The sequence below is a fragment of the Sabethes cyaneus genome, chromosome 3, assembly GCF_943734655.1.
Source record: "Sabethes cyaneus chromosome 3, idSabCyanKW18_F2, whole genome shotgun sequence".
In the NCBI taxonomy this organism is placed as follows: Eukaryota; Metazoa; Arthropoda; class Insecta; order Diptera; family Culicidae; genus Sabethes; species Sabethes cyaneus.
The window spans coordinates 142,786,487-142,800,933 of NC_071355.1; the positions used below are offsets into that span (position 1 = coordinate 142,786,487).

Genomic DNA, 14,447 nt, shown 5'->3' on the forward strand with positions numbered 1-14,447 from the left:
AAACAAAAAATATTCGTTTTTTCGTGTCTTGCTTGGCAAAATAAAACGAACTATGATCCAGCTGTCATTTAATATTTCACTCATGTCTTGTTGTACACTGATACAAGGGTACTATAGGTACAAAGATTTGAAAAACAACTAAAAATTTTCTAGAAGTGCTCACTTTTTTAAATTTTTGCCTACGCCTAAAATTTATATAAATGAATTCAAAATTATAAACTAGCATCTACATTCGTATCACCAAAAAAGAATTTTAACAGCCTTAAAAGTAGATTTTTGCACATCATATCGAATTGGTTAAATATTACTCTCATTGTATTTTGTCATAAAATATTATTCTCAACAAAAATATCAGGTCAAAATGAAAAACTATAATCTTGGTCAGCAACAACCAACATGTTTGCCGAGTTTTATCGATCAAAATCATGATAACGGATAGACGTCTCAGCGTGGAAATGGACTGTGGCTGCCCGGTGATTCTAGAATGAGAAAACGAAGATGATGATAATAACCATGACGTGGGAAAATTTCTGGATGCCATCTGGTGGGGCATGTCAATTCAATATGCTAGCTAGAAGTTCCTCATTCCAGCAACTTGAGCTGAAGTTAGTGATTCACTTGAACATTCAACTTGAACTGCACTTTTATCTTTTGATTACGTTAGTTTGGCTTGCATTTAATTTCAGTTGGGAAGTTCAAGAGAAAGATGAGAGTTGAGACTTTCAGAGTTAAATTACAGTTAACAACAAATGTTTATGCACCTGGATTGTTAAATTTTGTCCGCAGGCTATCAAATGGCAGCAAATGCACCTAACTTATTCCTTTGTTTTTAACTACGTTTATTAAATAAATTGAGTTTAAATCAGTGGAATGAAAAGTGATTACTGAGGAAACATTTTTAACAAAGACCAGAGTACCGTTTCTATAGTCTTGTAAGAAGATTCTTTTTGTGAGTAGCATTATAATTTTCAAATTATCAAGATTCTCGATCCATTTTAGGAGATTTTTTAGCAACTTTTCTTTTACTAATACAAGGTTATACGATCTTATCTACTGCCACTTTCCATATTATTTCTTGTTTGTTGCCATATCTCATGTTATCACATACATGTCCATCATTTCAGAATGGCTACCTGAGCGGTACCTACAGCTAAGTTTTAAAATTTTCTATTTTTTATTTGACGTGGGACTGCAGTTTATGAAAGGTTGGGTGTCATTCCAAAAAAAAACCTTGAAATGCGAACGTCATGAAACTTTGGTTGTTTATCGATTTAAAAAATCCATCTAACCAATTCTAAGGTCTTCATGGATAAAAAATAGTAAAAACATTAGAAGAAAACTATCTATGCCGAAGTCACTCAGAGTTGAAGCTGGATAACATGAAGCAAATGGGGTCGTATTGTCCCGAGTTACTAAACCTCACCGTAATCCAGAATATTCCGAATGTTTTTTGATATTTTTACATCATCTGCTTAAAGTTTCCGGCAACTCTCCGCAAGTAGCAACGATATGTCATTGATGAGCTACATAAAAAGCCGTGGTCCTAAGTTACTACCTTGCGGTACTCCTGAGATATTCGTAAACTATGCTGATAGATCCGATTTTCACATAAAGAGTGCGATTCATTAGGTAAGATCGGAACCATGCTACCAGAGCAAGCAATTCCGAGAACAAGTCGTCCAAGAGCCGCTTCCATTTCGGTGTATATCGCATCAAGTGGGTCCATTGCCGGAGCGATAGAGGAGGACTCCTCTGTCACGTGCCTTGCAACTATTACAATGATTTCGATCGCAACGTTAGACGGTAAAATGTTTACCAAAGAGCTACACGGAATCGATACATACAACTGTCCAGCCAGGTTTCGTTCGATACAACAACGACATACTCACATTCGATGATCGTCAGAAACATGTCGTCAATTTTAGTCCGAAGTCCACGAACTTTCTGGTAGTAAATACGAAGTCCAGCAGTCGGAGTGCCGACAGCAGGGCTTCACTCGATAGAGACTGATGATGGATCATCAAGTTAGATGGTGCTCGAAGCACGGCACGGGTCAGTGGATGAATGAGTAATAGCAAATATGTAAAGGGTGTCCCACATCAAATTGCCTCACGGAGAAAACGCTGTACAAAATTACTCATTGGGTATTTTTTCTTGAAAATTTGGGTAGAAGTAGTTTAGAGTGTATTCTTTACACTGTATTTTTATCGTTGTCAGTTTTTCGAAAATTGGAAAAAATAGCGTCACCCAAATAGTAACGTCACGAATTGATTTTGCGCAAGCACCTGAAAAATTCTCAACTCTCTCATCAGGACATCGGAAAACAACCCGGAATCGTGCAATCGAAGGTGAGCCGTGTGACTAAACGTTACTACGAAACTCTGAGCATCGAACGGATGGAGAAATGCGGTCAGAATGGATGTTCTATTAGTGATCAGGATCAGAACCGTGTCGTGAAAGCGTTTAGCCGGAATCCCAATGTTTCGGTCAGTATTATGGGAAAAAGTTTAACCTGACCAAGTCTTTCGTTCAGAAAGCCAAGGAATGAGAGGGACTGCATACGTACTAAGTGTAGAAGACTCCAAATCATCCCGAACGGCAAAATTAAGTGGGAAAGTCCTCGAAGCCTCAGTACGTCAAGGTGGACTTCCGGTAGCTTCCGGGGCTACTGTTCTTCACCGCCCAGCACATGTTCGATGTCCCGGAGAAAGCAAGGAAGAGGAAACTTTCAAATTTGGCCAAGAAATACATGATTTGGCAAGCGATCTGCTCATGTGGCAAACGGAGTGCGTCGTTCGTGACTACCGGGACTGTAAACGGACAAATATACCTCAAGGAGTGTCTATAGAAGCGACTGCTTCCTTTGTTAAAGCAACACAAGGCCCTATGATCTGCTGGCCGGATCTAGCTTCGTGCCACTATTCAAAGAATATCCTGGAGTGGTATCATGCCAACGCGGTCACTTTCGTACCCAAGGACATGAACACCCCCAACGCACTGAAACTAAGGCCCATCGAAAAATGCTGGACTATTATGAAGCAGGCACTACAGAAGCATCCCAAGGAGGTCAAATTTGAGGAAGACATGAAGAAAAAGTAGGTCTGCGTAGCGGCCTTGAAGACTGTGAAAACTAGTCCAACTTGTCGCCTTCTTTGTAGATCGGGCAGATTTGTTCATTTATTTGTTTATTATTTGTACATCAACAGGCCTTGTGGCCCAAATGATAATTTAACCTAAAAACTACGCGCTATTGAAAAAAAAGCGATTTTTCAGCACGTTACGGCTGACGTCAAATTCGAAGCTGGAGTAAAAGCGGTTACAGTGGCGTTGGAGACCGGTAATCGTGCTGAAGCTGCTGTAGTTAGTCCGTCGATTCGGCACGTGTAAAAAGTGGCTATTGCGTAATGTACGACTCTGGACGTAAATATCAAGGTTTTGCAATATATACGGGCAATCCACCCGTGAGGTCAATAAATCGGAGACAATTGTTGCTCTATTTACATCGCGACGAACATGAAGGGGGTCTAGGTCGACGAGCCTACAGCGTTGTTCGTAGCTTGGCAGGTGGAAAGGGTTATTCCACAGAAGTTTCCGAAGAGCAAAACGAATGAATCTCCGCTGCACTGACTCGATTCGGCTAACTCTATTTTGATAGTATGGGCTCCAAACTGGAGCACAGTATTCAAGGTTAGAGCGGACTAATGCACAATAAAGAGCTTTCAAGCAGTAAACATCGTTGAAGTTCTTGCCGATGCGCATAATGAAGCCGAGGTTTCTGCAGGCTTTGTCCACGATGTACGCGATGTGCTGTTTGAATGTAAGTTTAGAGTCGAGCAGTATCCCCAGATCCTTGACAGATAACCCTATCTTTCTACGCCTCCGGTAGCTGTTCCGTATCCCAAATTCTAACAATTAGCCGGTGCATACAAACGGCCAGCTTTTCTGGTCCCATTTCAATGAACTCCGCTCCGAATTCCATCTTTTCCAGCTGATTAATTGTTCTTTAGCTGCATGATAGCCTCCTTAACTTCGCCCATCATTATGGCTGGCACCTCTTCCGCGCTTTTTGCACCGTCGAAATCGCTTTCCCCGCCGCCATGGTTCTCCGCCTGGGCGTCATTCAGGTGTTCATCGAAGTTCTGATTCCACCTATCGGTCACCTCACGATCGTCCGTCAGAATACTGTCATTTTTAACCCAACCTATTTCGACTCACGCCACAAAGCCTTTGCGGGATCCGTTCAGTTAGAACTTTCACGTTTCCTGAGAAAGATGCAGCCACTCCAACTCTGCATATTCCCTCACTTCCAAGGAGCGCTTTTTCTCCCGGATGATTTAGTTTCGCTGCATCTTGTTTTGTTTGTGTTTTTCCTCGTTCTGACATGTGGCACAGCACGTCTTGGCCGCCCGCGTAGCGTTCTCCTCATCTATCACCCTCCTACATTCATCGTCAAACCAATCGTTCCTCTGATTCTGTGCCACATGCTTGATGGAGCTCTCCGCTACACTGTTGATAGGTGTTTTGATGATGTTCCAACATTCTTCGAGAATGCGTGCAGCTTTGAGTGAATGTGCGTAGTTTGCGGCGACGTCTGGCTACGTCAGCCGCTCAAGATCAAACCGAGGCTGGTGCCGGTACCGAATGTTGTTCACAACGGAGAGTTCCGGGTGCATCTTCCACCATCCCGGGTAGTGGTCCGCGTCAACGTTCTCGCTTCGATAGGATCTGACGTCGAAAATGTCTGAGAAGTGCCGACAGTCGATCAAAGCATGGTCGATCAATGATTCTGTCTGATTTGGTGACCTAGGAGTCTGTCATAGAAGAAGGTACTATGTACGGCCATGTTCTTAGAGGCGGTAAAATCGATATGTCTTAGGCCCATTTCATTGGTGTGTACTGAACCCTCCAATTACCGGTTTGAGTTCCTCCTCTTGGCCGACCAGAGCATTGCAATCCCCGATAACTATCTTGATATCATGTTTTGAGCAGCGGTCGTATTCACTCTCTAACTGCGTGTATAGAATCCATTCTTGTCGTCATCGGTGCTTGTGAGGTGAGTTATGTTGAAGAACCGGCCCTTGATTCTTAACCTCCTCCTGGCCACCACACAATCACACATTTCCGCATCTCGCCATCTGATCAAGTGCAAGTCGTGAAAAAAGTTTTCCTATTGAAGGTTTCATAGTCTAAACCAAAACCCACCTAAAGTAGTTCTACGTCAACCATGCGGTCGAAGTTATAATACAAAACGTACTGAATAACGTAAACATGGTGATATATAATTTTGTTGCTTTATTGTCCTGCCCTCATGTATCCAGCTCATCGCATATTTATGCCAGTGGTTTGTACCCAGTACCACTGATAAAAAATTTTATCTGAATTCTGCAAATGCTGCTATAAAATCACCACATAAACATTACACCATAGCGACATGAACAATTAAATAAATTTATTCTACACAGTATACATTATGTTGCCTCCATCGACAGTGAAATTAATTTCGCCGATCGTTGTATGAAATATCCCAACTTAACCACATCCCTCAAATATTTTACATCAGACTCGTAACAAATCCTCTTATCGTTCAATTTTCATTTCCCAGTGCCAAAACATTCAGGACCGCAACGACAAGCTAGAGTTATGGAGCGGTGCTGCCCAGTATTGCCTCCTGGTGGGAAACTACAACAGCGCTACCGCCATCCTGGAGTCACTGGATATACCGCCTATTGCTAGATTACAAATCACGGTAATATATTGCAGAAAAAATTAAATTAATGTTAGTCTTCCTCGCCTGCTCCACATCACCTGGGCCCATTTGTAGGTAGGAGAATAAATGAAAGAACGAATATCGAAATAGGCTAGAAGGGATGTCATGCGGCGAATGAAAGTCCGCATTCTGTGGACCAAAGGCACAGAAATATTATATTAGCGAAACTTGGAGCGAGCTACGGGGGAAGCATATTTGTTAATAATATGCGTATAACCGCAGCTTGTTGGCGCCTGCAGAGCAATGTTGCCTATCGCAATTGCATCAGCCACCCTCGTGCGGTTATGAATATTTCATCGAAATATAATTACCACAGTTTTCAGCATGAAAATCGTACTTCCGGACGAAATAGTTTATATACACACGTGCATATTGTGAGTTGTCAGACAAGATAACAATAGCATCTTCTTGTTCCGATCAGTAATATTTAGCGAAGGACATATGTCACTGTCCATTTACCATAATTTTGGTTATTTAGTTAATCTACGGTTATTAATAATATATAAATCAGCAAAAGTAATTCGTGTACGGCCTGTACCAGCTATAATAGTAGTAAATCATACTAGCTAATAAATATTCAATGGCTTTGAATTCTCATAAAGCTGAATCAGATGATTAGATCCCATACATACCCAATCATACAATTAGCAGTGGTTTGTACAACAGAATTGGTAAATGACTAATTTGTTCGAGAAAGCCGATAAATTGCAAATTTGTGTTGTACTTTAACTTGTATGTACATATACTTACTTCTCTAAATTAACGAATTTTCTAAATTTAAAATGTATGAAAACTCTTATATGATTGCGGCATATTCTTATCTGGTCAGCAAGTGGGACGTCAATTTTCCTTCAATATTAGGTCAACTTTGGTTCTAATTTAGTTACAATACTGACATTTTTCGAATACTGTAACGACTGGTATAGAAGAAGGGGTTTTAAATCTCAGTCAGTTCAATAGAAAATTAAAATAACAGTTCCTTTCGTAACGTTTTGACTGCACCTTTGACTTTCAATCAGTATAGGAATTCAGCTCTGATAACTTTACTTGAAATTTTATTAAACCTGCCACAATTCATGCTAACGAACCGTACACTGGAGTAGCAGCGAGTACAAATAAAATGGTGGCACCAACGGCAAAAATAGCGGATGCTGAATATTTGCAACAGGATATTTCCGCCATTTTTCTACAAAATTCATTATTCTATCAGCAGTGGCTGACAATATGCAACAGGCCTCTTGAAACTTGCAACTTATCGCTGTAAACACAATACTGTGTGGGACGGTGCGTAGGGGGTTCCTTCATATAGAAGTGAAGTCGACCGAATTACAATTAGCAGTTGCTTTTTTTGACTAATATTCCAATTAAATTGAAATCACTGATCATGTGATCAATTCGACTAATTTAAATAAAGCTCAGTGAATGGGGCTTTGACTTAAAAAAAAAAAAAAACCAAATCAAAAGGCCACCCCAACGTTGATGCGGATATGTGCGTGGCTGGTAGCGTTAATTAATTTTATCTTCACATTGTAACTGCGTTGTCTTTCAACATCTCTCCGCTTACCATTATTATATTGCTTTCTTCTTCCCCATTCAATGGCCGCCCCGAGCAGTGGAGCAAACTCTCAACAACGACCAGCCAACAATTGGACTGCATGCAGCGCCATGCGGAAGGTTGTGGCAATTTATGGAGCAAACAGACGGAAGGAGACACCAGTGTAAATAAAAAGCAAAGACCAGCGACGGCAGCGGCTACATCGCCCCCATCGTCTATCTCGAGGTCAAAAACCAACGAGTGGGTTGTCGTTCCGGTATTCGTAGACATCGTGAAACTGTCGCTCAAATCCCGGGAGGACTGCTGTGTTCGGTAAGTGCATAGTGCAGTAGTCTGTAGAGTAGTTTTGCCAAATGCCGCATAGTGAAACTAGTTGCCGCTCCGTCAAAATTGTAATGAATGGCGTTGGAAACGAAAAAATCTAAAACGATTTAATATTTCTTTATCCTAAAAAAAACTAGAAACTAAATTTAGTAAAAAATTCCTAAATTCGCAGTAGATATATAAAAGTTAACACCCTTCTCAACCGGCATCACCGGATGAGACAATACCAACATAGATGATCTAGAGCAGGACCACCCAAGCCGATGATGTTCAACCGCGCCGACAACATTTGACCATGCCGACGACATCAAGCTGCAATGCCGCCCGAACTAGATTAAACAATTCCCGGACCGACGCAACAGGATGCATTTCACACCTGCACGCCAACGACGATAGATCCCATGCCGTACGCTAAGCAGGAGGAAAATAACATGAAACTAACCCCTAGATATAAGAGTGTTAGATTCTAAAAACTAACTCAGTTATAATTTCGACTCTAAAGAATAAAGTTCGGTCATTTCAAACTTAACCCTTTTTTAAAAACCTCTCCATCCGACTGCGGATGTAACTGGCGCCCGAATAGGGACCTCTTGTAGTGAAGTGTGGTAAGTGTATAAAAAACTTCGAAAGTTTCAAGCCAACCTAGCCTCCACTGGAACTTGTACTACCGGACCAAGAGCCATCGACCGTCAATCGGCCGATTTGCGTGTACAAGCACGGCGAAGGATTGCACCACAATCACAAGGAGACAACCCGCTACCCTGGAAAGAGGCTTTTGGAATTTAATCGGCTGCCCCCGACGATAAGACGATACGTCGCTCCATCAATCACGGCTAACGGAGTTTATCGGCTGCCTCCGACGACAGCATCCAATCTCATCGTTCCGCTCAGGGTTTTCTGGAGTCTAATCGATGCCCCGACAGAAGTATTTAATTCTGCTCCCGTAAGTACTACCAAAACCTAACAAATAGAATTAAGAAGTGAAGTGAAATAATAATAATATAAAAAAAAAATCCAAAACGGAACCGCCTGCCGTTAGTTCCGAACACAATAAACCTTACTTATTCAGAGTGACGAGGCCGAACCACCTGGGTGGAATCGTAACCAGATCACTGAAATATCACATCAGTGCGCGAGTGTACTAACATAAACTTCATAAAACATTAATTCATTGCTTTAAATAAAAAATTACTCCTAATCATAAGGCTACTAAATCAAACAAGAAATCTACTTAAGAAAGTGTACTTTCAGTACCAAGTTAACGAAAAAGGTGCATAGTAACCTCTAACACAGATATTTTTTTTTTCCCACTATTCAACACACAAAAATTGAGGGATTAATTGAATTGTTAGAAAATTTGAATCTAGAAATGGAGCCTCAACCAGGACCAGTGCCGCTCAATAACGACGGAAGGTTCGAAATAGGCGACGTAAGTTTCTTAGACAGAGGTAAGATACCCAGCATTGTACGGGATCTCCCTGAATTTAACGGGGACGCCCGAGCGCTGTCCAATTGGATACTCGATGTAGAGGATTGTTTAGAACTATTTAATGATTTTCGAGATAGTTTTGAATATCATTTGGTACTAAAAACAATAAGAAGAAAAATTAAGGACGAGGCCAACGACGTCTTGATCACCAACAATACCCCAACCCAATGGGAGAACATTAAAGAAGTACTTCGTTTGTACTACGCGGACAAGAGAGATTTGATAACGCTCGATAATCAATTAAAGGACATGAGTAGAGGTCGAGCAGAATCGATCGAAACATATTATAGTCGCATCCGAGAGATGGTAACTTTGATAAGCTCTGCCATCACAATGGATGACGAATGGCGGGGAAACGAAACCGCACTAATTAAATTATATAATAAAATATCGCTAGACCGTTTCATTAGAGGCCTAGGCGAACCATTATCACTCTTCTGCAAAAATTATAAACCTAATAACCTGGCACAAGCTTATCACTATTGCGTAGACTATTTAAACGTCAGTGCAAGAAATGCCCCCTTCAGCGGTATTCAAAATGCACCTATCCCAGCACCCAGAGGCAACCTGCCTCAGAAACCAACTCTTCTACCAAAAACATATACTAATACTCCAAATCACCCTCCGCGACACAACTTTCAAAACCTACCACCCAGAAACAATTATACCCCAAATCCAATGCATAGAGTAAACCAATTTCAAAACTCAATTCCTAGAAATTTCCAACAACCGTTCAATCCCCCTCCAAGAAATGTCTTCGCGCCAAACCGGACATTCTTTCAACGACAAGCAAACCCCGAACCAATGGAAATCGATAACTCAATACGATCAAGGCAAATAAACTATGGCAACAGACCCGCAAATAAAATAACAAGGCAAGCTTCCGATTCTATGCAAGCGCATAACCCACCACCAAAACGATTCGCTAACGTACTCGACATTGAACAACAAACCGAAGAGTACGAAAAACTCGTTGAAGAAAACTTTAATAACTACGATTTATCCTCTGAAGGAACAGACACAGATTATCAAAATTCAGAAGTTGACGATGAATCAGAGGAAATAAATTTTTTAGAAAAAACCGATTGGATAAGCAAATGGAAATGAAATCAAACAAACTTCCATACATCACGGTTCCGACATCAAAGGGTGAAATGAAATTACTATTAGACACCGGTGCTAATATCAATATCATTTCAGAAAAATGGGCTCTTAGTTCAGGAAAACAAATTTATAAAATCACCGATAGAACAGTAAAAGGTGTAACTGGCAGTAACATAATCAATGCTAAACTATATTTAAATCCTTTCTATCCACTAATAAATCAAGACTTTGAGTTCTTAATGTTCGATTTTCACCCACATTTCGATGGAATCATTGGCACTGAAATACTATTCGGCAAACGTTTCAACCTGATCAGCAACTCAAGCACATTATGTGTTCTGACAGACGAACAGAAGATATTCCCCATTCCGATCTCATTTTATTCGCCGCAACCTGCACACAGAAAATCGATAAATCAAATTTTTAATGTCGAACAAAAAGTAAGAACCTCTCATATGTCCCCAAAGCAGAAAGAATCTTTACTTCCGGTGCTCGAGAAATTCCAAACTACTTTTCACGACCCCGATAGTAAATTAACATGCACCACCAATGTAAAATGCGACATTCGCACCACAGATGATATACCCATATACCAAAAAACATACCCTTACCCTGCCGCTTATAAAGAAGAAGTAGATAAACAAATTTCGAAACTACTAGAAGATGGCATTATTAGACCATCTAGATCCGCCTGGAACTCTCCTGTCTGGATTGTTCCGAAAAAAGCAGATGCATCTGGCACAAAAAAATTTAGATTAGTAATAGATTACAGAAAACTAAACCAGAAAACGATTTCGGATCGGTATCCCATGCCGGAAATTTCAAACATTTTAGATCAACTTGGTGGCAATAAATATTTTACAACACTAGATTTAGCTTCAGGTTTCCATCAAGTAGAAATGAATAAAAAAGACATCGAGAAAACAGCATTCTCAGTTAACCATGGCAAATATGAATTCCTTAGAATGCCATTTGGGCTGAGAAATGCTCCCGCTGTATTTCAAAGGGCTATGGACGACGTACTACGTCAACACATCGGCAAACGATGCTACGTATACATGGACGATGTTGTCGTATTTGGGAAAACGCTAGAAGAACACTTAGAAAATCTAAAAATAATTTTCCAAACACTTTCAGAAGCAAACCTCAAAGTGCAGTTGGATAAGTCCGAATTTCTACATCAATCAATAGACTTTCTTGGCTACATTGTAACCAAGGATGGTATTAAACCAAACCCCAAAAAAATTGAAGCTATAGAAAAATTTCCAGAACCATCTAATATTAAAGAACTACGTGGTTTTCTCGGATTGATGGGATATTATCGAAGATTTGTAAAGGATTTCGCGAAAATTGCTAAACCCTTGACAAAACTCCTAAGAGGGGACGGAAACATCCAATCCAAGAAAAAAATTCAACTCAAGGATAGCGAAAGAGAATGTTTTAATCAGATGAAGAAAATCTTAACGAGTAGTGATACATTAATCTACCCAGACTTTTCCAAACCACTCTTACTAACAACAGACGCCTCCGACTTTGCAATTGGAGCTGTATTAAGTCAAGGAGAAATCGGAAAAGATCGCCCAATACATTTTGCATCAAGAACACTGAACAAATCAGAAGAGTCATTTTCAGCATCTGAAAAAGAATTTCTCGCAATAATCTGGTCCCTAAAAATTTTTCGAAACTATTTGTATGGCCAAAAATTCATAATACTAACCGACCATCAACCGCTCACATTTAGCCTTTCCCCGAAAAACACAAACGCTAAAATGAAGCGATGGAAATCATTCTTAGAAGAGCACGACTACGAAATCCATTATAAACCTGGAAAAGCTAATGTGGTAGCCGACGCCCTAAGTCGAATCCAAATTTACTCACTTACCCCAACTCAACACTCAGCAGAAGATGACGACACAAATTATATCCTGTCCACAGAAGCCCCACTTAACGCTTTCAAAAATCAAGTTATTATAGAAAAAGTATCAGACCATCCTGACACCATTATTACCCATCCTTTCCCTGGTATGCGCCGCACAATAGTCAAAAGAACCAACCTGTCTGACGAAATCCTAACAACTATCCTCAAAGAATTTTTCGACCCAACAAAATTAAACGGTTTGCACACCTCAGAAGAAATCTTAGGAAAACTTCAAGAGGTCTATAAACAATTTTTCAGCAGAGCTGGCCTATTAAAAATCCGATTCACCCAAAACATTTTAAAAGATATCACTGACCCGGAAGAGCAGGAAAAAGTTATTCGCGAAACACATCTGAGAGCTCACCGCGGTATTAACGAAAACAAAGAGCAAATTTTGCGGGAGTTTTACTTCCCAAAGCTTACGCAAAATATTCGAGAATTCATTAAAACTTGCGATATATGCAATGAAGCGAAATACGATAGAAAGCCATTAGTCATACCCATCCAAAACACACCTATACCAAACTACCCATTCCAAATAGTCCATATCGATATATTTCAAATACAAAATCAATATTTCATGTCAAGTTTAGACAAATTCAGCAAATATGGCAGAATGATTCCGATTAAATCAAGACATTCTACTCACTTAGAAAAAGCCCTGTGGGAAACCGTTACCTCTCACGTTGTACCTGAATCATTAGTAATGGACAACGAGAAAGGTCTCCAAACCGCAGATATCCGTGGAAAATTGCTAGACTTAAAAATAACAGTCTATCTCACACCTAGTAATAAATCGGAAGTAAATGGACCCGTAGAAAGGTTTCATTCAACCATAATCGAATTATTTCGGATCCAAAAAGCTTTATCTCCTAATCTCTGTCCTAAAAGTCTTATTCAAATTTCCGTAGATAAATATAATAACTCCATACACTCAGCAACATCAAAAACTCCAAAGGAAATAGTATTCGGCAAAACCAATAATTCTAACAACCAGATCGACCCAAACGAACTAGAAACTATACGCAAAAAAACGTACGATGAAGTATTACTTAGGCTGAAACAGAAACAACTAGATCAAAACAATGTATTCAATAAAAACCGGCAACCACCACCAACTTTGCAAGTAGGACAGCAAGTTTATGTTAAAGATAAAATTATAAGACCGAAACATAAAAACAAATTTAGAAAACATTTTGTTCAAAGCAGCAATGAGGTCACATTCAGAAATGAAAACAACGCCAAATTACATAAATCCAACGTAAAAAACATCAATATCCGTTCATCCTAGCACAGAATATGAATAGTTTTGCAGGCCACAACATAGACAATTCACTACACTCTATCTTTTCAAAACAGAAACGAGACAATCTCGTTGGAATAATTATAATAGATTGCTTGTCTAATCAGTAAAGGTACCTAATGTAATATTGTTCACGCGATAAACGACAGAAGCAAGAAGTTCACAAATAAATTTTAAAGAAACCTGTCAAACCAAAATAACAATATACTTCTTACGTTACAGATTATGCCTAATCACTGGTATTTATGCCACATTTCACGTTCACAACCTGAACGACAATCCACTAGCTATCATTCCGTTAGGAAAAGCCCAAATACAAAAGGGATATATAAGAATCATATATCCGATAGACCTTGTAGAGATCAAGAAAACGATCGAAACCATTGATAACATTGACATAAAGCAAGAAATTTATAAACCACTCTATAATTTAATTGAAATAAGAAAACAAAAACTTAATGACACATTTATTAAAATAAGACCACTAACAACTAGACGTTCGAAACGTTGGGATCAAATCGGAACTACTTGGAAACTGATTGGAGGAAATCCGGATGCAGAAGATTTACGCTTAATCGAAAAATCACTGAACCAAATCGTCGCTGTAAATAACCAACAAATAATTGTAAACAAAGCCATCGCAAAGCGGTTAAACAACATCTCTACAATCATCAACAGTATGATAAAAATCGAAAAAGAAAGACTATACAATCACACAATGCTAATCAATCTTCTAATCGTGTTTTTTAACATCGAAGCTCTACAGGAACAAATGAACGTAATTGAAGAATCAATTGCAACAGCCAAACACGGGATTCCAAACAGCAAATTATTTACCACACAAGATTTCCAATCTATGGTAGACTTCTTAAATTCTCGAGACGCGCATATATCATCCATCGACGAACTATTGTCACGATCTACTGCACAAGTAATGACGAATTCTACGCATATTGCGTATATCTTAAAAGTGTCACAAATTACCCA

At 39.6% G+C, this 14,447-nt stretch overlaps 1 protein-coding gene across 1 annotated transcript in view; it reads left to right on the top strand.

The window, feature by feature from the left end:
- The window catches only part of LOC128742334 (ras-GEF domain-containing family member 1B), an 88,845-nt gene that overhangs the window by 26,851 nt on the left and 47,547 nt on the right, over positions 1 to 14,447 (top strand). The window contains exons 7-8 of the mRNA XM_053838665.1: positions 5,603 to 5,746; positions 7,381 to 7,634. Of these exons, the coding sequence (XP_053694640.1) occupies positions 5,603 to 5,746; positions 7,381 to 7,634 (398 nt within the window). The remainder of the gene's footprint in view (positions 1 to 5,602; positions 5,747 to 7,380; positions 7,635 to 14,447) is intronic.